This window comes from Dermacentor andersoni, chromosome 10 (assembly GCF_023375885.2).
Source record: "Dermacentor andersoni chromosome 10, qqDerAnde1_hic_scaffold, whole genome shotgun sequence".
Taxonomy (NCBI): Eukaryota; Metazoa; Arthropoda; class Arachnida; order Ixodida; family Ixodidae; genus Dermacentor; species Dermacentor andersoni.
The window spans coordinates 9,806,378-9,832,166 of NC_092823.1; the positions used below are offsets into that span (position 1 = coordinate 9,806,378).

The 25,789-nt window shown below is 45.7% G+C and overlaps 1 protein-coding gene across 7 annotated transcripts in view; it reads left to right on the plus strand.

Moving 5' to 3' along the window:
- LOC126519697 (USP6 N-terminal-like protein) overlaps nucleotides 1-25,789 on the plus strand; it is a 242,522-nt gene that overhangs the window by 62,211 nt on the left and 154,522 nt on the right. For all 7 annotated transcript variants that reach the window (XM_072285058.1, XM_050169056.2, XM_055065370.1 and 4 more), the window contains exons 2-3: nucleotides 4,187-4,351; nucleotides 6,611-6,782. In XM_072285058.1, coding sequence (XP_072141159.1) covers nucleotides 4,348-4,351; nucleotides 6,611-6,782 — 176 coding nt within the window. In that variant the 5' untranslated portion in view covers nucleotides 4,187-4,347. The remainder of the gene's footprint in view (nucleotides 1-4,186; nucleotides 4,352-6,610; nucleotides 6,783-25,789) is intronic.

Genomic DNA, 25,789 nt, shown 5'->3' on the forward strand with positions numbered 1-25,789 from the left:
AAGATAACCAGATTCGAGCGTCTGCTCCTGTCTTCAAGGTCTACTACTTTAGCCTGAAGCAACTTCACTGTCTGTTCTAGGCTGTCAACTCGCGAAACGCGTCTTTCCAAATCGCTGAATCGTTCATTAAGGTCAGAAATCATTTTTCCTATGTCACTCTGCTGATTCCTCAGGGTGGCTATCTCTGTGACTAGCTTGTTCTGCACGTCTAATAGTTGGGTCAATAAAGCTTCCGTGTTAGGGCCCGGGTTCACCTCAATGTCCCCACACAATAAAAGTTCGCATGCACAAAGAACTTCGCATGCAATCTCAACACACTGGCGTGGGCACGGCAGGACCAGGAGGCCGCGGTAGTCACTTTTGATTGTGCTATAGTGAACGCTAACCTGCACAAAGCAGAAGAACGGCTTGTGAGGCCACATTGCGAGGCTCGGTCCGCCGCACCCACTAAAGTCATAGCGATGCGGCATGTCCCTTATGAAGGCATCCAAAGAAGTCACATGGTAGGGAGGCGTAGCTGTGATGTCGATATCATGCAGCCAAGAGCACAGCTGATACGGTGCATGATGCATCGCTGAATCCATCGGCCACGCGCTGCGTTGAATCCGCTCGGGCTGGTAGGTTGGACGTTGGGTCAATAAAACCTGCACAAAGCAGAAGAACGGCTTGTGAGGCCACATTGCGAGGCTCGGTCCGCCGCACCCACTATGTCACCATACAAACTATGTCACCATGTCAACATGCACCATGTCAACATACAAACTGTCACCATGCCAGCTCTCCACGACGTTAATTTTGACGGCATCTTCTCAGGCTGAGGTAAAGTTTTGTATTAGTGAATACGCACTACATATTCTAAAATAGCCAAAGACAGAAATTTGGGAACCTTAGAAAGCCTTTATTTAGCCACAATGGCCAGAATATGAAAATTTGCTTTGAAATCCACATCATACATATAAGCACAGGTTTCTGTGCAAAATTAAAAAGAAATCTAGTTCATTTTCTTGTGATTGATATATTACCACAAAATAAACAAACACACTTTCAAATGTACGCTTTATCTGTTTAAGGTAATTTAGTGTTTCTACTTGGATTCCCTTCAGTGACTTGTCTGGCTATAGGCAGATGGCCTAAGAGGGCACGTAAAACTTACGTTTATGTGTATAGGCACATGCATTTCACTTTTGGTGACAAGCACACACTGCTTATTCGAGTTCTTGTGTCATTTGGCATCAGGCACCTCCTAGATTTTATACATTGGCAATTCTTGATCACATCTTTCGTCTCCTGCGATAGCTTACTGGTGTCCTGTCTAACGGAGTTACCACCGACCTCTATTGCACACTCCTTAATGATGCCCATAAGATTGTCGTTCATTGCTTCAACACTAAGGCCCTCTTCCTGAGTTAAAGCCGAACACCTGTTCTGTGGCTTGATCCAGAATTCTTCTATTTTCCCTCTTACCGCTAACTCATTGATCGGCTTATGTACCAGTTTCTTCCGTTCCCTCCTCAAATCTAGGCTAATTAGAGTTCTTACCATCCTATGGTCACTGCAGCGCACCTTGCCGGGCACGTCCACATCTTGTATAATGCCAGGGTTAGCGCAGAGTATAAAGTCTATTTCTTTTCTAGTCTCTCCATTCGGGCTCCTCCACGTCCACTTTCGGCTATCCCGCTTTCGGAAGAAGGTATTCATTATCCGCATATTACTCTGTTCTGCAAACTCTACTAATAACTCCCCCCCTGCTATTCCTAGAGCCTATGCCATATTCCCCCACTGACTCCTTGCCTACCCTGGCATTGAAGTCGCCCATCAGTATAGTGTATATTGTTTTGACTTTATCCATCACTGATTCCACGTCTTCATAGAAGCTTTCGACTTCTGGCCAATGTATGAAAGCCTCTAACCCTACAGCTAGAACTGGCAGAACTTTCCAAGTTAATCAACAATCGTAAGACAGCTGACATAAGGAAGTATAATATGGATAGAATTGAACATGCTCTCAGGAGCGGAGAAAGCTTAAAAGCAGTGAAGAAGAAACTAGGAATAGGCAAGAATCAGATGTATGCGTTAAGAGACCAAGCCGGCAATATCATTACTAGTATGGATGAGATAGTTCAAGTGGCTGAGGAGTTCTATAGAGACTTATACAGTACCAGTGGCACCCACGACGATAATGGAAGAGAGAATAGTCTAGAGGAATTTGTAACCCCACAAGTAACGCTGGAAGAAGTAAAGAAAGCCTTGGGAGCTATGCAAAGGGGATGGCAGCTGGGGAGGATCAGGTAACAGCAGATTTGTTGAAGGATGGTGGGTAGATTGTTCTAGAAAAACTGGCCACCCTGTATACGCAATGCCTCATGACGTCGAGCGTACCGAAACCTTGGAAGAAGGCTAATATAATCCTTATCCACAAGGAAGGGGATGCCAAAGACTTGAAAAATTAGACCGATCAGCTTACTGTCCATTGCCTACAAAGTATTTACTAAGGTAAGCGCAAATAGAATCAGGAACGCCTTAGACTTCTGTCAACCAAAGGACCAGGCAGGACAAGTCAGCACGTCCCATGTTCCATTAGGTCAATCTCATCACTGCGTATCACTCTTGTGAAGTCGGGAGTCTGTATGGCCAACGAAGTTTCCATCAATGGTGGCGTGCCAGGTGCCGAGAGAAAGGTTCTGAGCGACGTTTAAGAGAATGAAGAAAAAGGAATATATTCAAAAAGGTGCATGGTTGAGATTTACCAAACAGCTCCAACTATCGGAGCACACTATGATAGCGTCTTAGCATGTCCGAGTTTTGCACTGTTTCCGAGCATACTCCTCTCTCTCACAACCGTCTAGATCCGCTTTTTCTGCCCTCTGTCATCATTGTTCAGTCGCTTCCACCAATCCGACGTCAGGAGACCAATGACCTCAGGTCCCACCAATCCAGAGGTTTGTTGCCCTTTTCCTCCGATGGAAGTTTTGTAGAAACACACACACATCACTGGGCACAAGCAGGAGAACTGGGACGGTACGCCGACTTTTCGTGGATGATACGCTGACTTTCCGTGGTCGTGCCAATTTGTGAGGCTGACAGGTGCGAAGAATCGTAGCTTTGCACAGACCTCAACTCTGGCGTGGACGTTCAACATCCCATTTGACGAGGCCATCGGCTCATTTCCCATAATTGCTTCACCCGTCACCGGAGTTTTGTCGCGGAGTGATCGGCCGACCATAATGACCTTGACGTGACGGTCAGGAGAGACAACGTTGCTATCTTCAAGCAAGCTGCCTTGAAGTGAACAATGAAGCATGACAACTGCATGTTGCCGGGGTGGCATCCCCCACTCTGAAGGGCCGCCGGGCACAACAGGGAGAAGAATAAGGGAACCCAAAGGCTGTTTTCAACCTTTTGATGTGGGCTAATTAGCCCATTTTCTGTCTTTAAACTTGAAGCTGTGTTAAGTGCCAGAGAAAAAAATGAGTAGAGTACAGACAGAGCACTGACTACCTGATGACTTTACGGAGAAACTAGCACCCCCCCCCCCATATGTAGCGCTTTCTTCTACAAAAAGAAAAAAAAGTGAGCATGAGCCCAATGCAAGTGTCATTTGTGATTACCTAGGAACATATTTAATGACTTTTTTATAGCAGGCCAAGCAATGGTGCACTGACACACTAACCACCAGCTTTACTCATTAAAAATGCTTCTGCAGTTGCATGTTTTTGCCTGTTTTAATTAGGAACTTCGCATTATCGAACAAAAGTGTGCAAGTGCACTCTTTATAGATAACTTCCTCTGAAATTTTTAGTTATGTGCAACCATATGGTTTGCTTCATGTGATTGTTGCTCCCAGGTGAGAGACAAATTATGTATGCTACTCTGCTGCGACACCACTGATCGCTTGATTATAGTGCTGGCAAGGTTTATTGTAACCCTTCTTTGTGTCTTCTGTTGTCTTTGTCAGATTCCTGCAATGTTCTCCTGTAATAACCCTTTAGCTTAGTAGCTTGGTAAAAGAACCGAAGCCTAGATTAGTTGGTGTACATTCATCTTGAGGACTAAGCACCCGCAGACGGGAAACGATCGAAGTTTAGTTTTTCTTTAATCATCCCTCGTCTGCTGTGCTCAAGCTGATCGGTGGCTCAAGCTTAGCAGGCCTCGCTGTGCAGCACTCTTCTCTTCTTGCGTGCCGCAGGTGGAAGAGTCCAGCGGTGGGAGGAAAGACCGTGTTGAGAAGAGTGGTGCGCCCCCATGTGCCTCTGGTGGCGTGGCCGGGGTGCTGGAGCGCGTGCAAAGTTGGCCGGCATGCGTGGACGCCCCCCTCGGGCAGCCCTCCACGGCACCGGCCGATAAGCCATGAGTACGCCCCTCCTCGCGAGTCCTTGCTTTCCTTGGTGTTGTTCTTATTGTGATAGTACGTATAGGGACACCCCAAGTGAATTTTCGCCGTCACCATTGCCGTGATGCTCCATATAGAGTCCAAGTGCTATAAGATCCTGTCGCGCCCTGCGTGCCCTATATTCTTTGGTGCGAGGGAATGTGTGCACCAAGGCTGAGCCAAGAAGGAGGGTGGATTGTTGCGCACCGTCTTCCCAAGCATGCTCGATGTTAGAGTACCAAGCGCTTGCAAGAAGGGCGGCAGGTTAGTGCGCGTCTCCTCTAGCCTGGCAGTAGCAACACATGGTTGTCCATGTGGCTGAGCACACAAACGCTCTGCCTTGGATGGAGGTGCCCTGCAGCGGGTGCAAAGACTAAAGAGGAACTGGTGGCTCCATGTGCCCTGTGCTCCTGTCCACCTGTAATGATGGACATTGCACGAGGTAGTTGTGCTTTTCATCATACCAGCATTGTGACAGCGAGTGTTCACAATCATCGAGGAGCGCTATCTGTTCATGTTTGCCTGTGCATGCATGGCACCATGCTTGTCAATTGAATTAGTAAGCAAATTTTGGGGAAATTATACAACCGATAAAACTACACAAACTTACTTTGTGTACCTTGTAGTTGTCTAATACTTTGCTATCGCTATCAATGTTTCACCTGTCAAGCAAAACTGTGACTTTCTTACTTTCGGTACTGGGAGTTGTGTAAAGTAGACTGAACACTAAGACTGATGACAAAGGGTCAAGCCTGACATCAGTCCTCATTCAGCGTAGTCCAGTGTTCTTTGTCTGCTGTACTACTTAACCACAGTCGTGGAACTAAAAACTGGGCTAGTTAGCATGCATGCATATTCATTTATTAATAACGTACTATCAGTCCCATCAGGAATTGTTTTAGGGAGGGCAATAGATGAACTAATGTGTTATAATTCTGCCGGAATATTTGTAAAAGTTAAGCAAAGAAATGTGTGGGGATCGAGCTGCCTTCCCGCGCCTCGTCCCCCAACTCGCGCGTCGTGCTATGCTCGATCTCCGGGAACCGCCACCGTCACAGCAACATGGCGGACACAGCTAGCGCGCCGGAGCTAATTTCCCATGCAAAGTTTGCTTCTCCCTCTCGGGGTTGAAGTGGCGCGTGAGCAGGCGTCACCGGGACGCACCCTGATTGGCCTCTTGAGTGGCGGCCCCTGGGTGCCTTCTCCACCCGAGCTCTCTTCTGCTGAGCGCTTCGTCGCCACGGCAGATGCTCGCAGGCCCTCAACGAGTTCACTACATGGGACTTTTGCTCCCGTGACTCTTCTTTCTCTCGCTTGGTGGACCGCTTACTGGTTAGCCGTAGCGCAGCGGGCACGTGTACTCGATGGCAATCTGACTCTGGAGCCTTGTCTGCGCCATGTCATAGAATCGACGAACCCTGCCATAGCGCCTTTGTGTATTACAGAGTGGAGGAGCGTCGTGCCCTTTCCTGGCCGTCGCTCAAAGGGTGAGCCTTGTGCAAACCCATCTCCACAAATTATGCAAAAACAATAAAGTTATACATTGACATTTCAGAAGTTCAAATGGTGTTAAGTGACTAACATAGTGCAATAGCTGGGTACTTAGGCAACTGATAAGCAAACAAAACCTATACAAAGCTGACATAATATATAGTGGAGCACTGCAATTCAAAAGCAACAACTGGTATAATTTCTCCCGAAATACCTATGATTCATTACTGTGAAGCAGTAACTTTGATCAGGGCATTGCAGAATGTAGATGAAATGCAGAAAAGATTAAGTGGGGCAAAATCACAACTGCAATGTTTTATTACATAAACACACATTCACATGTATTTCTGTGCACATGTACAGTGGTGAACAAAAGTCTGGATGACTACTGATGCTGCGAAAAACCTTGATTTCCTTGAAGCCCAGCCATGCAGGCTGATATAGTGAGTACAGCCTACACGCTCCTGATCGATGAATGTAATATGCTCAGATGATTCCACACCATATGGCTGTGCTACTAAATTTTTCTCTGATGCCATGCGCTCTATACTTTTGGTCCCAACTGCATGTACACTCTTGTAATAATGATTATTGCTCAAATTGTGCCACCTTCTATACTTCATCCATCTTGTCTGTGTCGTATGGACCTTTGTTGTGCTTTATTGTATCTTATTGTGAAGAACCGTCATACCTAATGTGTGATCACTGCCATGCAGTGGAGTGATCGCAACTGCTGCCATTGTCGTGCAGGTAGTGGCAACCTGACGGAAGCGGAGATTTTGGAGCGGGCTGCGGAGGAGCGAGCGGCTATAGTTGCACGCTACGACCGCGGCCGAGACAAGGACAATGTTGCCCAGATCGACCCCTGGGAGGATCCAAAGTTCGAGCTGTACCATGTCACTGACAAGTACGGCTTCATACAGTGAGTACAGTATGAGTGTTCATTGCTGCCTGCTTGCCTCATCTGCGCAAAGATGCAACATCATAAGTGCTCAATCAGTTTAGGCTGATTAGTTTTGTTATTATCATGGTAAATAGGTTCATTACTAAAATTGGAAGTTAAAGGGCACCTGAAACAGGTGCACAAATTTTGTAAGGGCATAGGGTACAGCTAAAGCTAATCATTCGCAACACAATTTGTGTGAAGCATCTCATATGAAGACAGCTACAGACGATTACGAGTTACCCTCCTCCATAGCCATGCATTTTCTCCTTGACTGGTTCGCTGAGTTTTTGGGGCTAAGCTCCACCTTCACTGGCTCTGGGTCATGATGGGACGCAGTGTTGTCTACTTCCGGTTGCCTTGGAGCCAGCGCACGAAGCCTCTCCAACCACTCTGCCAGGCACCTGACAGTCGATCCCAAGCGAGAGCTATCGAAGCAGCGTGCATTGCGAGCATTCTGTTGCAGAGGCAAGCATGTCCGTTATTTGGGTAACCATGGCAAGCTGGGTGTTTCGATGGATGGGCGGAGGCACAAGCTGAAGCCCCTCGATACTACTATTCCTGTAATGAAGGAGCTTTAGCATAGACGTACGTGAGTGGCCTGATTGGTTCAGCCACCTGGTGGCACAGAGCTTAACCAGCGAAACAAAGAGCTAATGCAGTCGAACCTCGATATAACGAAGTCCAATTTGCAGCCGAAAATTTCGTTAAATCGCGAGTTTCGTTAAGTCGAGGTTCACATGTTTCAGCAGTCCAAATAAAGATGCAGGTTCTTGGAACACTCCTGGTGTATGGCACTTTGTAGATAGCAAAATTACAAATATAACCAAAACACCCCGGAACTAATAACACAACCAAGAGCATGGTGCCCTATAGCCAGCGGGTACGAATGCATTTTTCTCCATTACGCGTACGGTGAAGAGCAGGTCTGCAGCAAGCGCCGTGCCTAGTGCTCATAGCTGCCACTAGGTGTGGCCATCAGTGCCATCATCATCATGATTTGTCATCACACACAAAAAAAAAATTTCTTTCACGAAGACATGGCAACCCGTGGCGCAAAGAAAAAAATTATGCACATACCAGAGCTATCAACTTGAATATTCTTGCGAAAAAAATTGGAAGTAGTGTATTAACTTGGTGGATCCATGAGGCCACCACTTACCATTAGAGTGCTTAACGCTCGCAGCCATCGGATGATACCGCGCTCAGTAAAGCAATGACGACGTTGATTCATGAACGCTGGAATATTTTATTTAACTTCCCGCAGAGCAATTCTATGCAACTCAGGTGGAAGCAAAGAACTCCGTCAGCTTCATCTGCCGCTTTTTAGTAAGCGTTGGGGTGCGCTCGTAGATTGACTGGGCTGCTAAGGCTTGCTCTCGCGAGTGCGCACCCGCATACGTGCGTAAGAGATCCAGCGCATCCATGACTTGCTTCGGTGTAGCTATCGCGCATTTCAGCGACGTACACCGCAAGCTTAGCCTACAGCTCCGGAAAGCGTCCAGACTTCGGCACGTGGGAAATTTCTCACTTGCCGTCACAGGTGAAAATTTCGCTTCGCTGCAGTCGCCACTCTCGCACCACCCGTTTGTGATTTGTTTCTTCGGCGTAAAGGATGGCAGCCTTCTTGAACGCTGCTGTGAACGAGTGCCGAACGATTAGTGGGCCTGGAGCACTCATGACGACTGGGGAAGCATAGAAGTAGTACGTAGCCGGCAGTCAAGTGGAACACGTCAAACCAATGCCAATGCCTTTCAACAGAGAAAGAAACCCGCGAGGGGTTTCTGCTCTTCCATGAACTACCGATACTCCCCGCAAGCACCGCCGTTCTGAGGGTGCCGCCGCAAATGGGAACACAGGCGCTTTCATCAACTATCGACACCCCCCATGAGTGTTGCATGCGCTGTAAAACTCTCAAAAATGTTGAAAAACCCTTCCGAAAAGCGAACAAACACGCGGGATAGTGAAAAGATACAGGTAGGGCCATAGAGCAAACATAAAATTGTAACTACGTTGTAGCTCCCATTGGTCTCGCTTTTTTTGGCAGGGCCATGTTTTGGTTTCGATTGTAAGTCGACACCACCAACTTCAGACTTTCAAATTTAAAAAAAGTGGTAGACTTACAATCATGTAAATACGGTAACCAACTGAGAAAATGTGCCCAACGACCACTGTTCGTAAACTTATTTCCGGTTGGCGCTTTCCCTTTCCAACAGGGAAAGCACTCCGGCTAGCACTAAAGGAGTGCGTCTGCTGCGGGTTTCATACGTACACGATAGATGGCGCAGCAGCACGTTCTGCTCCACGTATTGGAGCGCACCGGGAAAATTTGAGCATTAAGGGCGCATGCAAATCGCTGTATGCCCGGCTAAAGTTTTCGTCTGCCTGTCAAGGAGGCTCCTGGTACGTGCGCGCGATGCGAGAGGACTTCGTTAAATCGGAAGTACAGTATAAAGTGACCTCGTTAAATTGCAAAAAAAATACCTGGTTTTCAATGGGGCAGGTATTGGAAAAAAAATAAAAAGTGCGTTATTTCGAGAATTTCGTTAAATTGAGGTTCGTTATATGAAGGTTCGACTGTAGTATTGCTCTAACCAAGTGTAAACCATTTTAAACATATAGAAAAACGTGTTCACGTTTACGCTCCTGTCAAAAATATACACCAGCAGAAAAGTAGAATGCACTTTGTTACTACTGTATTCTGCTCAGTTGAACTCTGTGCCACCAGGTGACTGCACCGTGCAGACCATTCACGTTTTCCCCTCCTCTGCTCATCCCGTGAAACGGCACAGTCAAACGGACAGGCCCGGTCTGCTTGCGCTTGCATTTACCGAAATACCAGACACGCGAAACACTATAGTGGTGGTAATCCTCTGGCGTAAAGTGACGGCCGTAAACACTCAAATCCTTGTACCGATCGGATACCAACAGTTCGATACGCTGCAGCCACTCCGCTCGTCTGCTGCCTTGCAGAGGGACACGATGTCGCAGCTTCACATGTTGCCACTCACTAGGTTTGCAGCCCACAACATAACAAGGGCAAACCACAGTGCTTGCGAAAAGAAAGATAGAGACTAACACTGACCGCGGAGCTTTCGTCAACACGGAGAACATTGTAACACAAGCAGACAACACTTGCTGTGTGCCGGAAGTCTTGAGGGTAGTGATAAATTGTCCTTGTGCATTCTCCTTCTGTTACTTTCTTTTTATAGAAACAAATTAACTAACATTCGAACTACTATTACAAACAACATTTGTTTGCCATAGAGTTGCAAAAATTATCGATGATGTGCCCTAGGCAGCCAATCGGTTAGCTTGCCCTACTAGTGTCATTAGGGCAACTTGTGTCAAATGGTCAATGGTGGATGAAAATTCAGCCGTGTGGCATGCTGCGATCACTAGCGATATGCATTTTTAAAACCTTATAATAAATTATATGCTTTGCATGGAGCACTTAGATGCATCAATTAATTACCAGAAGGACCCACTCTAACACCTCGGTAGGTTTGTACAAAATTGTTTCAGGGTCCTTTTGGCATCAGAATTCTTTCTTTTAGTTTTCACTGAAACCCCAACACCAATACATCATAACAACATGACAATACAATACAACATGATGTATTTGTACTTTTTTTGTGTGTGTATATTTAATGTTGTGGTGCAGTAAAAGTTCCTGAAACTTGCCAAGTTTAGCCTTTGGATCCCCCGCAGGGGCGTCTGCGTCAGCAGGCGTTTGGTGGGTTGCGACACCACGGACCCGAGCACACGAGGGTTGGCCCCTCCCGCGTGTAGCCGTGCGCGGCTTAGCCGTGTCTGGGGAAAGGGGGATCCTGGGGGTTGAGCCGATGCCGGGTGTCTGGACCTTTAAGGCCCCCCAGCGGAGGCAACACACCTCTTTGGCCTCTGCTTCACATAGACGGCACCCCCGGACTGACCCATCCGGGGGAAATCGGTAGTTGCCTTTTCCTGTCTCTCTCTCCCTACAACCTTCGTCTTTTCCTTACTTTCCACCTTTCCTGTCTCCTTCTCACTTCTTTATTACTTCCGACCTTTCTGGCAGCAAGGGTTAACCTTGTGTGAGTAGCCAACCTTGGTTATATCATATTGGGTTATAGCGGCAACGTACAGCTGGCGTTTGCAGGCCCTGTTGTTCAGGCCCTGCAGCGTCCCCTTGTTGGACTCCACGGTGGGTGGCTAGCGTTGCTGCCGAAAACTACACTTCCACACATGGCTGTTTCCTTCCCTCCACTACCTGATCGCCCTCAGAAAAGAGGGCGCACCGATGAAGTCTTCCAGTTTTTTGGCCGCCAAAAAGAATCATTCCCACGTTTCCATGTGATTCATTCTGCAAACCCAGATAAACAAGTACGAACGATCTCACCCTTCCTTGTTTCCAAGTCATTGACTGAAGTCTTTGGTCTTGGTTATAAGGCGTCGAGGATGGCAAGTGGTGATCTCCTCTTGGAGCTCCGCGACCAAAAACAATATGAAAACTTGTCAAAACTAGTGTCATTTGGGGAAACCCAGATAATTATTACCCCGCACCGCACGATGAACACCACCCGTGGTGTTGTCTCTGACGATGACTTGATGGAGCTCACTGAGGCTGAACTCTTGGAGGGCTTCAGTGACCAGAATGTTATCAATGTTAAACGAATTAAGATGAGGCGAGATGGAAAAGAGATAAAGACGAAACACCTGATACTCACCTTCGGCTCAAGTGTCCTTCCCGAGTCCATCGAGGCCGGTTATATCAAACTTCGTGTTCGGCCATACATTCCCAATCCTCTCAGATGCTTTAAGTGCCAACGTTTCGGCCACAGTTCACAGAACTGTCGAGGCCGGCTGACTTGTGCCAAGTGCAGTGACAACGAACATTCCTCTGAAACGTGTCGGAACACTCCACATTGTGTTAATTGTGATGGCGAGCATGCCACGTACTCGCGGTCATGCCCGTCCTGGAAGAAAGAAAAAGAAATAGTCACAATCAAGGTAAAAGAAAACATATCATTCAAAGAGGCACGCAGGCGGTGTCATACCTGTCTAAGAGCAGCTTTGCCGATGTGGCGCGTAAGGGGGCAGCGCCACAACGGCCTCCGGCGACTGACCGACCCACACCCAGTGAGTTGGCAGTTACGCCTTCTGCCCCCGCGGCGGTTGCAGCTCGCGCTGCTCCGTTAACCGAGGAGAAGGGACCATCGACACCGAAGGTGGGCGTAGCCGAGGCTGCCTCATCTTCCCAGGTCCCTTCGAGCGCTGGCAACAGCCGGCGCAGCCAAATCCCGCAGGGTGCCCCATCAACCCCCGGGCTGGTGGGAGCAGGGGTCTTGCCCTCCAAGGCGAGACTTTCCCGGGAACCTTCTCGCTCGCAAGAGCACGTGTCCGGCGCCTCACAAGAGGCAATGGACACAACACCTATCCTCAAGGCGCACCAAGCGCCTAAGGAGCGTCGAGGTTCCCTCGAACGCTTCAAAAAGAGTAAAACTCCGGTTACAGGGCCTCGAAAGAGCTCTGGAACCTAAGCTCTGAAATCTCTGTAATTAATACTTCTGTTTCCGTATACACAGCACTTATTTACCACCAATATGGATACAACAATAATTCAATGGAACGTCAGAGGACTTCTCAGGAACCTTGATGACGTGCAAGAGATTATCCAAAAACACAATCCAAAAGTGCTGTGTCTACAGGAAACACACTTACAACCACAACACACAAACTTTCTCCGACCGTATGTCACGTTTCGCAAAGATCGCGATGATGCTGTCGTATCATCAGGCGGTGTTGCCATTTTGGTTCATAAAAATATTTCCTGTCAGCGTTTACAGCTACAAACGCCCCTTGAAGCAGTGGCTGTTCGAGCTGTTCTTTTAAACAAACTCGTCACCATTTGCTCGCTCTATGTACCCCCACACTTCAAATTAAACAAACATGAATTTCAGTCATTTATAGACGAATTGCCAGAACCTTATCTTGTCCTTGGCGATTTCAATGCGCACAGCTCCCTGTGGGGTGACTCTCGTACAGACGCACGAGGTCGTCTTGTTGAACAGTTCCTTTTTTCTTCAGGTGCGTGCTTGCTGAATAAGAAGGAACCCACGTATTATTCCCTAGCAAACAGAACCTTTTCTTCTATTGACCTGAGCATAGTTTCCTCGTCCATTCTGCCTGAACTCGAATGGGAAGTTATGAACAATCCTTACGGAAGCGACCACTTCCCCATACTATTAAGAACACTTAAAGAAAGCGAATATCCGCCACAGGCTCCCAGGTGGAAGATTGACACAGCAGACTGGGAGAGGTTCCGAAACTTAACTAGTATATCATGGGATGACATGTCTTCTTTAGAAATCGATGCTGCTGTGGAGTACTTCACAGCCTTCGTAATAGATGCCGCATCTAAATGCATACGTGAATTAAGCGGCTCGGCATGCAAACGGCATGTCCCGTGGTGGAACAATGAATGCAGAATCGCACGTAGAAATCAGAACAAAGCGTGGGGGTTGCTACGCGCTTCGCCCACTGCAGAAAATCTTGTCAACTTTAAAAAAGTAAAATCCCAAGGTAGGAGAACCCGCCGACAGGCCAGAAGAGAAAGCTGGCAAAAGTATCTATCGAGTATTAACTCGTTTAGGGATGAGGCCAAAGCCTGGAACAGAGTTAATAGGATTAGAGGGCGGCAAACACATTCACTCCCCCTGGTAAACACACATGGCGATACACTGCAAGACCAGGCAGACTCACTTGGGGAATATTTTGAAAGCGTGTCAAGTCCAACAAATTATACACAATCCTTTCTCAATTACAAACAAACAGAACGTAAGCCATTAACAAGAAAAGGTCGAGAGAATTATCCTTACAACCGTCCCTTTTGTATTGCTGAATTGAGAGCTGCCTTGAGCACATTCAACAGCTCCGCTCCAGGATCTGATAGAATCATGTATGAAATGCTCAAAAACTTACACAATGACACGCAGGTTACACTACTCACACTTTTCAACACCATTTGGGATGCAGGGTACCTTCCAACCGCGTGGAAGGAAGCCATTGTGGTCCCTGTTTTGAAACAAGGCAAGGACCCTTCCTCAGTGGCAAGTTACCGCCCGATAGCCCTCACAAGTTGCATTTGTAAGGTGTTTGAAAAAATGATTAATCGGAGACTCATTCATTTCCTTGAACTGAGCAAAATCCTTGATCCCTATCAGTGCGGCTTCCGAGAAGGGCGCTCCACAACTGACCACCTTGTACGTGTAGAAGCAAATATCCGGGACGCATTTGTACACAAACAATTTTTCTTATCCGTATTCCTCGATATGGAGAAGGCGTACGATACGACGTGGCGTTACGGAATCTTAAGAGACTTGTCAGAAATGGGCATCCATGGTAACATGCTAAACCTAATAGAAAGCTATCTGTCCAGTCGTACATTCCGGGTAAAAGTCTGTAATGTACTTTCGCGTCCTTTTACGCAAGAAACGGGTGTACCGCAAGGAGGCGTGCTCAGCTGCACACTCTTCATCGTGAAGATGAACACGCTTCGCGCTTCATTACCACCGGCAATCTTTTATTCTGTCTACGTGGACGACATACAAATAGCTTTCAAATCCTGTAACCTCGCAGTGTGCGAGAGACAGGTACAGCATGGCCTGAACAAAGTCTCAATGTGGGCAGACAAGAATGGATTTAAGATCAATCCTAACAAAAGCTCTTGTGTTCTTTTTACAAGAAAGAGAAGCCTAGTTCCGGATCCTTCCTTAGAACTGTGTAGACAACGAATACCTATCAGCAAAGAGCACAAATTCCTAGGTATCATACTTGACTACAGACTCACTTTCATTCCACACATTAAATATCTGAAAGAAAAATGTCTAAAAACAATGAACATAATAAAACTTCTATCCCAGACTACGTGGGGTAGTGATGGGAAGTGTTTAATGAACCTATACAAGAGCCTAATTCGGTCTCGATTGGATTATGGTGCTGTAGTATATAACTCTGCCGCCCCGAGCGCACTAAAGATCCTAGATCCAGTCCACCATCTAGGAATCCGACTGGCCACTGGCGCCTTCAGAACGAGTCCCATACAAAGTCTATATGTAGAATCAAATGAATGGTCTCTCCACTTACAGAGATCATACATTAGTTTTACATATTTCCTTAAAGTACGCTCTAATCCTGAACATCCATGTTTTGATACCGTTACTGATATGACGTGCGCTACACTTTTCAGCAATCGTCCCTCCATAAGACAGCCTTTCTCGCTGCGTGTGAAGGAGCTTAGCAATGAAATGCATGTCCCACTCCTCGAGCATCGCTTAATGCACCTAACCAAGCTCTTACCTCCTTGGGAGTGGCAGGTGATACAATGTGACATATCCTTTATAAAAGTTACAAAGCACGCTCCTGAGGCCGAAATCCGCATGCATTTCCTAGAACTCCAGCACAAGCACTCCTGCGCAGGGTTCTACACAGACGCTTCGAAGTCAAATGCCGGGGTATCCTATGCAGCCGTCGGCCCATCGTTTTCGGAATCCGATGTACTGCATCCAGAAACAAGTATTTTTACGGCCGAGGCCTACGCATTACTCTCTGCTGTAAAGCACATAAGAAAATCGAAACTTCCAAAAGCAGCGATCTATACAGACTCTCTCAGCGTCGTGAAGGCCTTAATGTCACTCAGCAAACATAAAAATCCCGTATTTAATGAACTATATTCGGTCTTATGCAAAGCGTACTCATCTAACCAGAATATCATAATATGCTGGGTCCCTGGCCATAGGGAAATCGAAGGTAACGTTCTGGCGGACGAGATGGCCACGTCAATCACATTGCAAGCTGTTAACCCTACCGCTGCGGTGCCTGTCACAGATCTGAGGCCTTTCTTGCGAAGGAGGCTGCGAGATCACTGGCAATACATGTGGGATGCGGAAACGGATAATAAGCTCCACCTGATAAAACCACAGTTAGGATTCTGGCCCTCTACTACAAAATCGCGCCGAACAGATGTCCTATTCTGTCGTCTCAGAATAGGACACACGTTTGGCACCCATAATTTTCTACTCACCGGAAGTGAGCCTCCAACCTGTGGTAGATGCGGGGAGAGGCTGACCGTACTCCACGTCCTCCTGGAGTGTCGGGAAGCCAAATCTGAGAGAAAGAGACATTTTCCATTAGCATACCGACAGCACATTCCTCTTCATCCTGCAATGCTTCTTGGCCCAGAACCGCTTTTTAATACAGACACAGTGCTAGGTTTTGTTAGAGATGTGGTTTTACATGTTATTAGTCCCATGAACTCGTAGCGCATCCTCTCTCGAGAGGATGCCACTGCGATAATTGTTTTGCGTAGCACATACCTCCAGGCCCTTGTGCTTCAAGGGCTCTAAGGAGGCAGTAGTGCTCTGGCATTTCTTATAATCGTGATATATTTTACCTATCTTATCATTGTTTTTATATGCATCTAAATTTTCATAGTACATGTCATACGTCATCGCCATAATTTTATCATACAGATTTTACGCACTTTAGAGCGTATATTTTAAGGCCTCTTTACAGCCACCTCACACCAACTTCATAGCAATCATAATTACACCGCAAACTCATTACCACAGACATGGCGCTCTTTGGTCACACCTGGCCCTTGCGCCATAAAACTCCACACATCATCATCAGCCTTTGAATCCTTTAGAACGTAATCTTGTCCACTTTTATAAATGAGAAAGCTAACTATGCCCAACAAATCCATGACATGAACTCCATGATGTAGGGCTTGTACGGGAACTTCGAGGCAGCACTGTCACCCATCTTTTATTCCTGCATCTTTTCTGGGTTACTCTTCTCATGGCTTTAGTGGCTTTTCTGGTGCTCTAACGGCTCACCCTACTGTTGCTTCCACGATTGCAAACGCAGCCACTATTTTTACCATTACAAGAGGCGTAATAAGTGAGAAAAGATGCAATATCAAGCTGCTGCCACTCTGAATTTCCTGCAACAGCTTGCAGCTTTTGAGTGAGTCTATTCAGGTCTAGTCAGTTGTTCATTGGTAAAGAATGGCCACATTTCACTATAAAGGAAGCATAGGTGCAACAACCTAGAAAGCTTGTAAACCATTTCTGGTGCCAAAATTATTCATGGTGAACATCTATGGTGTCACAGTGCTGTGGTTTAGTTGCAAAATTGAAGGAAGCAATAATAAAAGAAGTTTGACCTTCATTTTCTTCAGTAGCCGCGTTACATAGATACGATTGAAGTGTGTCATTCTAATTTGCTGTGCCACATATACCCATATGCTACCGTTTACATGAATGCACATTTTTCATTCCAGCCAGGTAATGCCATCTAGTGTCATATCTGAAAGTTAGTGCTCTCATTTCCCATAAACCTGCTTTTGCTGTCGCATAGTGAGATGCACCGAAAGTACCTGCAGAGTGTTGACTACATTCCGTCAGGTTCTTCGTTTGTCCGCGTGGACAAATTCGCAGGACGTTTATCTTTCGGAATGCTTCTATATTGTATCGAGATATTAAGATTTCCCAGTGTGCCCGCAACTGTTGCCATGTCCAGTGGTAGCTGAGCATGGCCATCTCGGCTTTTGTCTCCTCAGATTTGTCTTGGCTAGGTTATTGTCACAAGTAAAGTAACTCCCCAATGTTTTATTTATTAGTAATAGAGAAGTCTGTTTCAACGTGCGTAATGTACTCGCGAGTGAAAAGGAACCATGAAAAAAAAAAACAAGTGAAAAAAGGTGAAACATATATATGCCATATTTACTTCCATAATGAACGAGCCCCCCCACTTTTCCAATGAAAAAATGTTATTTATTTTCCTCGCATAAATGATCGCAATCGGATCTTGCTGCCATCAAGTACGAGACACACAGTGCAGTTTGGTGTCCGATCCAGCATTTGACACGCCAGAATGGCAGCCGGATGTGAGCCATTTTACCATGCTGTAACGCTGGATTGTATGCCTGTGCATGCCAGGCGTCCTATTCGGCGCTACGACACAACAAAACGGCTCAGTTCTGGCTGACATTTCGGCGAATCTAATGCTTAATCGCACCATGTGTCTATTTTTTGGAAGTGGCTACAGACAAAAAAAAAGATCTCGCAATTTTGACTCTACCAATTTGAACTTCAAACAAATTTTTGGGGTAAAAGCTGCACTCACATGGCGAGTAAATTTGGTACATGTATATCGCTTCATGAAAACGCCAGTCACTCGTCACTGACCGTCATGGACCATCACTGCAACACAGGGCAATTGAAAGGATGGCACACACCGAGCGTGCCCAACATGTGTTCGTCACTGCAGTCGGCACACCTAAAGATAGATGACGCCCACTACAGCTGCATGATACCTAGAGAGTATCTGTCAACAAAATTATGAAAGAACAAAGGGGCATGTAAGTACTATTCAGAAGAAGGAAAATAAGCTGGAAAGTTGTCTTAACAAGCAAAACAATACGTATTTATTAATTTATTTTATTTATATTACCCCTAAGGGCCCTCATCCGAGGGTATTACATAGGGGGAGGGACACTAACATGAAATATACACAATAAATAAAACTACATGAAATAAACACTCACACAAGGAACATAAGATAAGTAGATATGAACAAGGGGTATATGCACTAAGTCATGAAAACACAAGAACTTTTTTACATAATATGTTAATAGGTACATATAACAATAAGTAATAACTAATCTGCTACCACTAACCGTTTTCTTGCAACAAGGTTTGGAAAGATGGTAAGTTAACTTCAGTAGCTATGCGGGATGGTAGGTTATTCCATTCTATTACTGTGCGAGGAATAAATGATTTTGCATAGAGCGATGAGCTGCACATTATGCGTTTTACTTTGTTAGCGTGGTCACGGCGCGGGAAGACTGCAGGGGGTGGTGGAAAGAAGTCGTTGTGAAGCGTGGAATGGGGATAAAGCTTATGAAATAAGGTTAGGCGAGCAAACTGGCGCCGACGTGATAGTGATTCCAACTCTGCACATTATTTTAACAATGTGACGCTGGTGAAGTGTGAATAATAAGAAAAGATAAAGCAAACAGCACGGTTTTGCAGAGATTCAATGTTGGTGATTATGTATGCTTGATCGGGATCCATATGGCAGAAGCATATTCAATTTTTGGGCGGATCAGCATGATATAAGCAAGTTTTTTTAAGTGTGAAAGTGCGTGCTTGAGGTTACACTTAAAAAGACCAAGTGCTCGGTTAGCTGATGCTAAGACGGTGTTAATATGGTAATGCCAAGTCAAGTCAGACTGAAGATGAAGGCCAAGATACTTGTAAGTTGGCGCAAGTTCTATGCTAGCATTATTGAGAAAGTAGGCGGTAGGAAGTAGAGTGGAATGGTTGGTAAATGACATTAGCTTGGTTTTAGACGTATTTAAAGGCATTAACCTTGAGGAGCACCAAGTGGTCACCGCATCAAGATCAGTTTGTAAGGAAAGTCGGTCAGCGTCATTACTAATATTACGATATCTAACACAATCATCTGCGAATAATCGAATTCGAGATGAGACACTTTTGGGTAGATCATTAATAAAAATTAAGAAAAGTAGGGGACCGAGTACGCTGCCCTGGGAGACTTCAGATGTTAAAGGAACAGAAGAAGAGTTACAGCCATTAGCACCGGTGAATTGTTGTCTGCTGGAGAGGAAATCTTTAATCCATGCAAGAACGTTTGGGTGAATATTTAATTGTGTTAATTTGATTAGAAGCCTGTGATGAGGAACGCGATCAAAAGCTTTAGACAAGTCAAGAAACACTGCGTCAACTTGAAATCCTTCGTTAAATGCGGCAAATATTTCGTTCGTAAATCCGGCAAGCTGAGTGTCGCATGAATAACCCCTGCAAGAACAGGGCTGGTACCTGAAGATGATATCACGGTCTTCTAGGTAGTTGATGACTTTAGTATGTATGACATGCTCGAGAAGCTTACATAAGTTGCTAGTTAATGAGATAGGATACCTAGAGTCGATGTCATCCGCAGGGGCGTCTGCATGAGCAGGCGTTTGGTGCGTTGCGACACCACGTACCCGAGCACACGAGGGTGGGCCCCTCCCGCGTGTAGCCGTGCGCGGCTTGGCCGTGTCTGGGGAAAGGGGGATCCTGGGGGTTGAGCTGATGCTGGGTGTTTGGCCCTTAAGGCCCCCCGGCAGAGGCAACACACCTCTTCGGCCTCTGCTTCACATAGACGGCACCTCCAGGCTGACCCACCTGGAGGAAATCGGCAGTCGCCTTTTCCTGTCCTCCTCTCCATTCTTCGTCTTTCTCTCCAACTTTTCCATCTTTCCTGTCTTCTGTTCATTTCTTTTAACTTCCTATTTCCTGGCGGCAAGGGTTAACCTTGTGTAATATATCCAGTCTTGGGTATACTATATATATTAGGTTATAGTGGGAACGTACCGCTGGCGTACGCAGAATAGAATTTTTCTAATCCTGTGACGTCCCCAGGTTGGGCTTCGAGGTGGGCGGCGGGCATTCCTGCCGAATACAGTTATCCTATACAGTAAACTCTCAGTTGTACGAACGTCGATTTATCGAATATTTCAGAATAACGAACTTTTTAAAAATCCCCGGCAGTTTTCTTATAGATTCTATGCAAAAGTGTTTCACTTAAACGAATTTTGTAACAGTCAATATTTCAGTTTAACGAACTCGCTCAGAGGACCAAGGCTTATTTTTACGATCAGAACCGATGCCTGCCCTCATCAAACCGCCGCTCCAGCGGCAATGTAAGGTCGCTGGCGCTACAGCGCCCCTGGGGCAAAGTGGCGGCGCGGAAAACGAACGGCAACAAGACATGGCCTCCGAGATCACCCGCACAAAATGAGCAAGCATGTAATCTCGAAGGCCATGAACAAAGTAACATCGCTGGCGCTTAAAACGCCGCCATAGCAAAGCGGCGATCTGTCACACCACAAACCACGTGGTGTGTGTTTTTTCCCAACCGGCTAGTCGTGGCATGGTCGTCGTCTCTTTCTTTCGAAAAAGAGACGATGAAGAGACGAAGAAGAGGCAACTGCCGAGCCAGTTTCAAGCCCTCTAGCTGAGGTCGTTGGGTAGATTGGAAAGTTGAGAGACTTTGTGTCAACAGCAAGCTGTGCCAGAAGAAGTGTACAAAAACATTGACTCTTTGGACAGTTTTGTTACTTCCTGTGCTTTAAAAGTACAAGTGCAGAAGAAGATAACAGATTTTTTTTCTAAGTGAGAAAGGCAGCATTATAACTGTTATGAACCTTGTACTTGTTGATATGTACAAGCTCCATTTCACACATTTCTAACACTATGGATGCCATGTCTTTTGCTCCATGAATTGCACTTCAAACTTTTGACTATGTATGCCATGTCTTATGTTGTTCTAGTGAATATTCAGTTTAGTGAACTTTCACTTAAGTGAACTATTTCCTTCGATCCCTTGAAGTTCACTCAAGTGAGAGTTCACTGTATATGGCTTCAAATTTTCCCACACTCCCTGATCGCTCCCTGAAGAAGGGGTGCACCGATGAAACCTTCAACTTTCTCTTAAAACCAAAAGAAATATTTCCCAAGTACCATGTAATACATAGTCAACACGAAACCAAGACAGTCCGCACAATATCCCCATTTGTGGTCGGAAAATGTCTGACTGAAGCAATCGGCTCTGGTTACAAAGTAACTAAGATGGGAAGCGGCGACCTTCTTCTGGAGGTGCGTGACAAGCTACAATACAGCAAACTGACCTAACTTGTTGCGTTTGGTGACATTCCTGTCTCTGTGGTCCCTTACCGGTCAACGAACACTGTACGTGGTGTCATTTGTAATGACAACCTCCTTGAACTTAGTGAGAGCGAGCTGTTGGAAGGATGGCAAGAGCAAAACGTGGTAAAGGTGCAACGAATTAAGTTAAGGCGCGGCGACAAGGAAATTCCAACAAAGCATCTAATAATAACATTTGGAACAAGTGAACTACCTGATTCATTAGAGACGAGATAATGTAAGCTACGCGTACGACCGTACATTCCCAATCCGCGCCGATGCTTCAAGTGTCAGCGTTTTGGGCATGGGTCCCAGAGCTGCTGAGGGCGTGCTACTTGTGCAAAATGGGCATCTAAAGACCACACTTCAGACAACTGTTCTTCCACAACCCACTGCACTAACTGTGACGGAGACCACCCCGCCTATTCGCGATCGTTCCCGTCATGGAAGAAAGAAAAACAAATAATCGAACTGAAGGTAAAACTAAACATCTCTTATCCCTCAAACGAATGGATCACCCTCTAAACGATGTATTCCTTGGTGGAATAAGCAGTGTAAGGAAGCCCGCAAAAATCAAAATAAGGCTTGGAGTCGTCTTCGCGACTGCCCAACTACCGAGAACTTGATCAGCTTCAAGAAAATAAAATCAGAAGGTAGGAGAACGCGCCGCCTTGCCAAAAGGGAAAGCTGGCAAAAATGCATCTCTAGTATTAATTCATATACAGACGAAAGAAAAGCCTGGAACAGAGTAAACAAAATAAAAGGCCGCGAAACTCATCCTCTACCATTAGTAAACACGCAAACAGATACTCTTGAGGACCAGGCTGACTATCTAGGAGCACATTTCGAGCACATTTCCAGTACATCTCATACACAGATACATTCCTAAAATTCCGGCAACAAGCAAAACAGATGACTCTCAATTGCCATTTGGAATGGCTGAGTTCCAAGCCTCACTGAACTGTTGCAACAAGTCCGCTCCAGGAAGTGACAGAATAATGTATGAGATGATCAGACACTTACACCCTGAAACCCAAACAACAATACTGTCACTCTTCAATTCCATGTTCTCTGCCGACTACATTCCTTCAGTCTGGAAAGAAGCAATTGTAATCCTTATTCTCAAAGAGGGCAAGGACCCTTCCTCACCCAACAGTTATAGGCCTATAGCTCTGACTAGTTGTCTATGCAAATTATTTGAGAAGATGATTAACTGTCGCCTCATCCATTTTCTTGAAAGCAACAAGATTCTCCACAACAGATCACCTTGTCCGCATAGAGACAAATATCCGTGATGCCTTTGTCCACAAACTGTTCTTCCTGTCAGTATTTTTAGATATGGAAAAGGTATACAACACAACCTGGCGCTTTGGAATCCTCCGTGACCTGTCTGAAATGGGATTTCAAGGCAACTTGCTGAACGTGATTCAGAGCTACCTCTCCAATCGGACGTTCCGTGTTAGAGTTGGTAACGTTCTGTCTCGTCCATTTACGCAAGAGCCTGGTGTTCCACAAGGTGGTGTGCTGAGCTGCACTCTTTTATTGTCAAAATGAACGCGATCCAGACGGCCATACCACATACTATGTTTTATTCTGTATATGTGGATGACATCCAGATAGGTTTCAAATCATGTAACCTAAGTATCTGCGAGCGACAAGTACAGCTTTGCATAAATAAATTATCTAAGTGGGCGGACCAAAATGGTTTCAAACTAAACCCACAAAAAAGTACATGCGTCCTGTTTTCTAACAAGAGAGCCATACTGGCAGATCCCGCAATAGATCTAAATGGAGAACGGCTATCTGTGAGCCATGAACACAAATTTTTAGGAATCCTTTTAGACAGTAAGCTGACTTTTGTACCACACCTGAAGTATCTGAAATCAAAGTGCCTCAAGTCTATGAACCTGCTGAAGCTCTTGTCACGTACATCTTGGGGAAGCGACAGGCGGTGCCTTTTAAAGCTGTACAAAAGTCTAATATTAACACGCCTTGACCACGGAGCAATAGTCTATAATTCTGCCAGACCTAGTGCTCTGAAAATGCTTGATCCTGTTCACCACTTGGGTATCCGCCTTGCTACAGGCGCATTTAGGACTAGCCCTGTGCAAAGCCTCTACGTCGAATCAAACGAATGGTCATTGCACTACCAAAGGACATATTTAACTTTCTCCTACGCCCTAAAAGTTAACTCGGATGTTAAACATCCTTGTCATTCCACTATATGCAACTTGTCCACTGCTAGGCTGTTTCGTGACCGCCCAGCCACTAGGCCTCCTCTGTCTCTCCGGTTGGAAGCACTCTCAGAAAAAACAGGGGTCCCTCTTTCACATAATGTCCTAATGGCTCCTACAAGGCTTCCACCGCCTTGGGAGTGGCAGACTATCCAATGTGACATCTCTTTCTTAGAAATATCGAAACGAGCCCCGGAGGCACACATAAATTCGCATTTTCTGGAACTCAAGGAGAAGTACTCATGTGATGAATTTTACACAGACTCTTCGAAGTCTTCAGCTGGTGTTGCTTACGCAGCTCTGGGACCCTCACTTTCAACATCTGGACCACTAAACCCACACACCAGTATCTTTACAGCGGAAGCATACGCCATTCTTAAGGCTATTCAACACATACGGCTCACAAATATCGCTAAGGCTATTGTCTTCACAGACTCATTAAGTGTAGTGAGAGCCCTAATTAGCTTACGAAAGCATAAGAATTCGGTTTTTAATGAGCTGTATAGCTTGTTGTGCTCCGCATATATGTGCAACCAAGCGATTATCCTATGCTGGGTACCTGGCCATAAAGGCATCAAAGGCAATGTAGCTGCTGACGAAAACGCTACGTCAGTGAGTTTTAGTGACATAGATGGAAATATCCCCATTCCTGCTACAGACCTAAAGCCCTTTCTGTGCCGTAAAGTGAGGAATCATTGGCAAGCAGAGTGGGATACACAAACATTGAATAAGTTGCACATTATAAAACCAGAATTTCGGAATTGGATAAGTGACAAAATAGCACGGTACAAGGAAGTACTTCTTTGCTGATTAAGAATCGGCCACACATACGGTACTTACTCTTATCGCTTGGCTGGGGGTGATCCTACGACTTGTGTTAAATGCGGCAATATTCTCACAGTCCTCCATGTTCTTATTCAGTGCCCTCAATATACCCCTCCTCCCTGCATTTTTTCTTAGTGACGAACCATTTTTTAGACTGCAAATAGTCTTAGATTTTTTAGCCGAAACCGACACCCTGAAACTCATTTGGCCAGGCAATTTTTAGCACATGACTAACAGCCCTGCATTCAAGGGCTCTCTTGAAGCTCTGGTGTCAGTGTTATGTTTTATTGCATAATGTTTTAACGAAAGCCCATTGCCATAGCCCACATCACTGCCTAGTCACCGTCATTATTTTAGCAACTATATATTCTACGCCACTTACAGCTACAGGTTTTAGGCCTTTTTACAGCCATGTGACATCTACCATGAGGAATTCATTGTGCACGCCATCCATAATACATTGTCAACATTACCGCTTGTCATGGCGCTCTTTGGCCAAACCTGGCCCTTGTGCCATAAAACACCACACCTCATCATCAAAGTTGATGTCATAATGGCTGGAATTTAATATTGTTGCGAGAATCGATGCTCAACATGCTGCCACTATGTCTATTCATCAGCTGGATCCTTTGTTCTTGTTAATAGTGGGCTGTCTGTTCCTCACTTTGCCAGTCAGTACTATCCCTGCAGAAGCAGCATTGCGTGATCAGACTTACCTTTTTGCAGGCATTTATCTTAGACTCGCTTTAATCAAAAACCATGTTTTAATGTTGATTTTTTAGACATTCTTGCACTTTTTTTTTTATTGCAGATATAAGTGTTTTATACCGAGGTACATCTTCAGCATTTTCTTGTTTACACCTAATGTTCGTACCTCATAACCTTGCAAAGTGGCACTGAAATTACTGGGGCTGTATTTTTTAACGATCCATTTCATTGCCCACTCTTCTTGCCCTTGGTCATTGACTCGGGCATTGCCGTGTACCCATTGTTGCCAGTATTGACCACTTATCGCAACAGATGATGATGGCAGAACAGAGAATGAAATGGATTATGTACACAATGTGGCCTCAAGTCACCCTGATACCGTGAGACTGTCTGTGGCAAATGAATCAGATATAGTACGTGTCCATCTCGTGTTGAAGCAGACGGAGCAGTGACATTCCTTTCC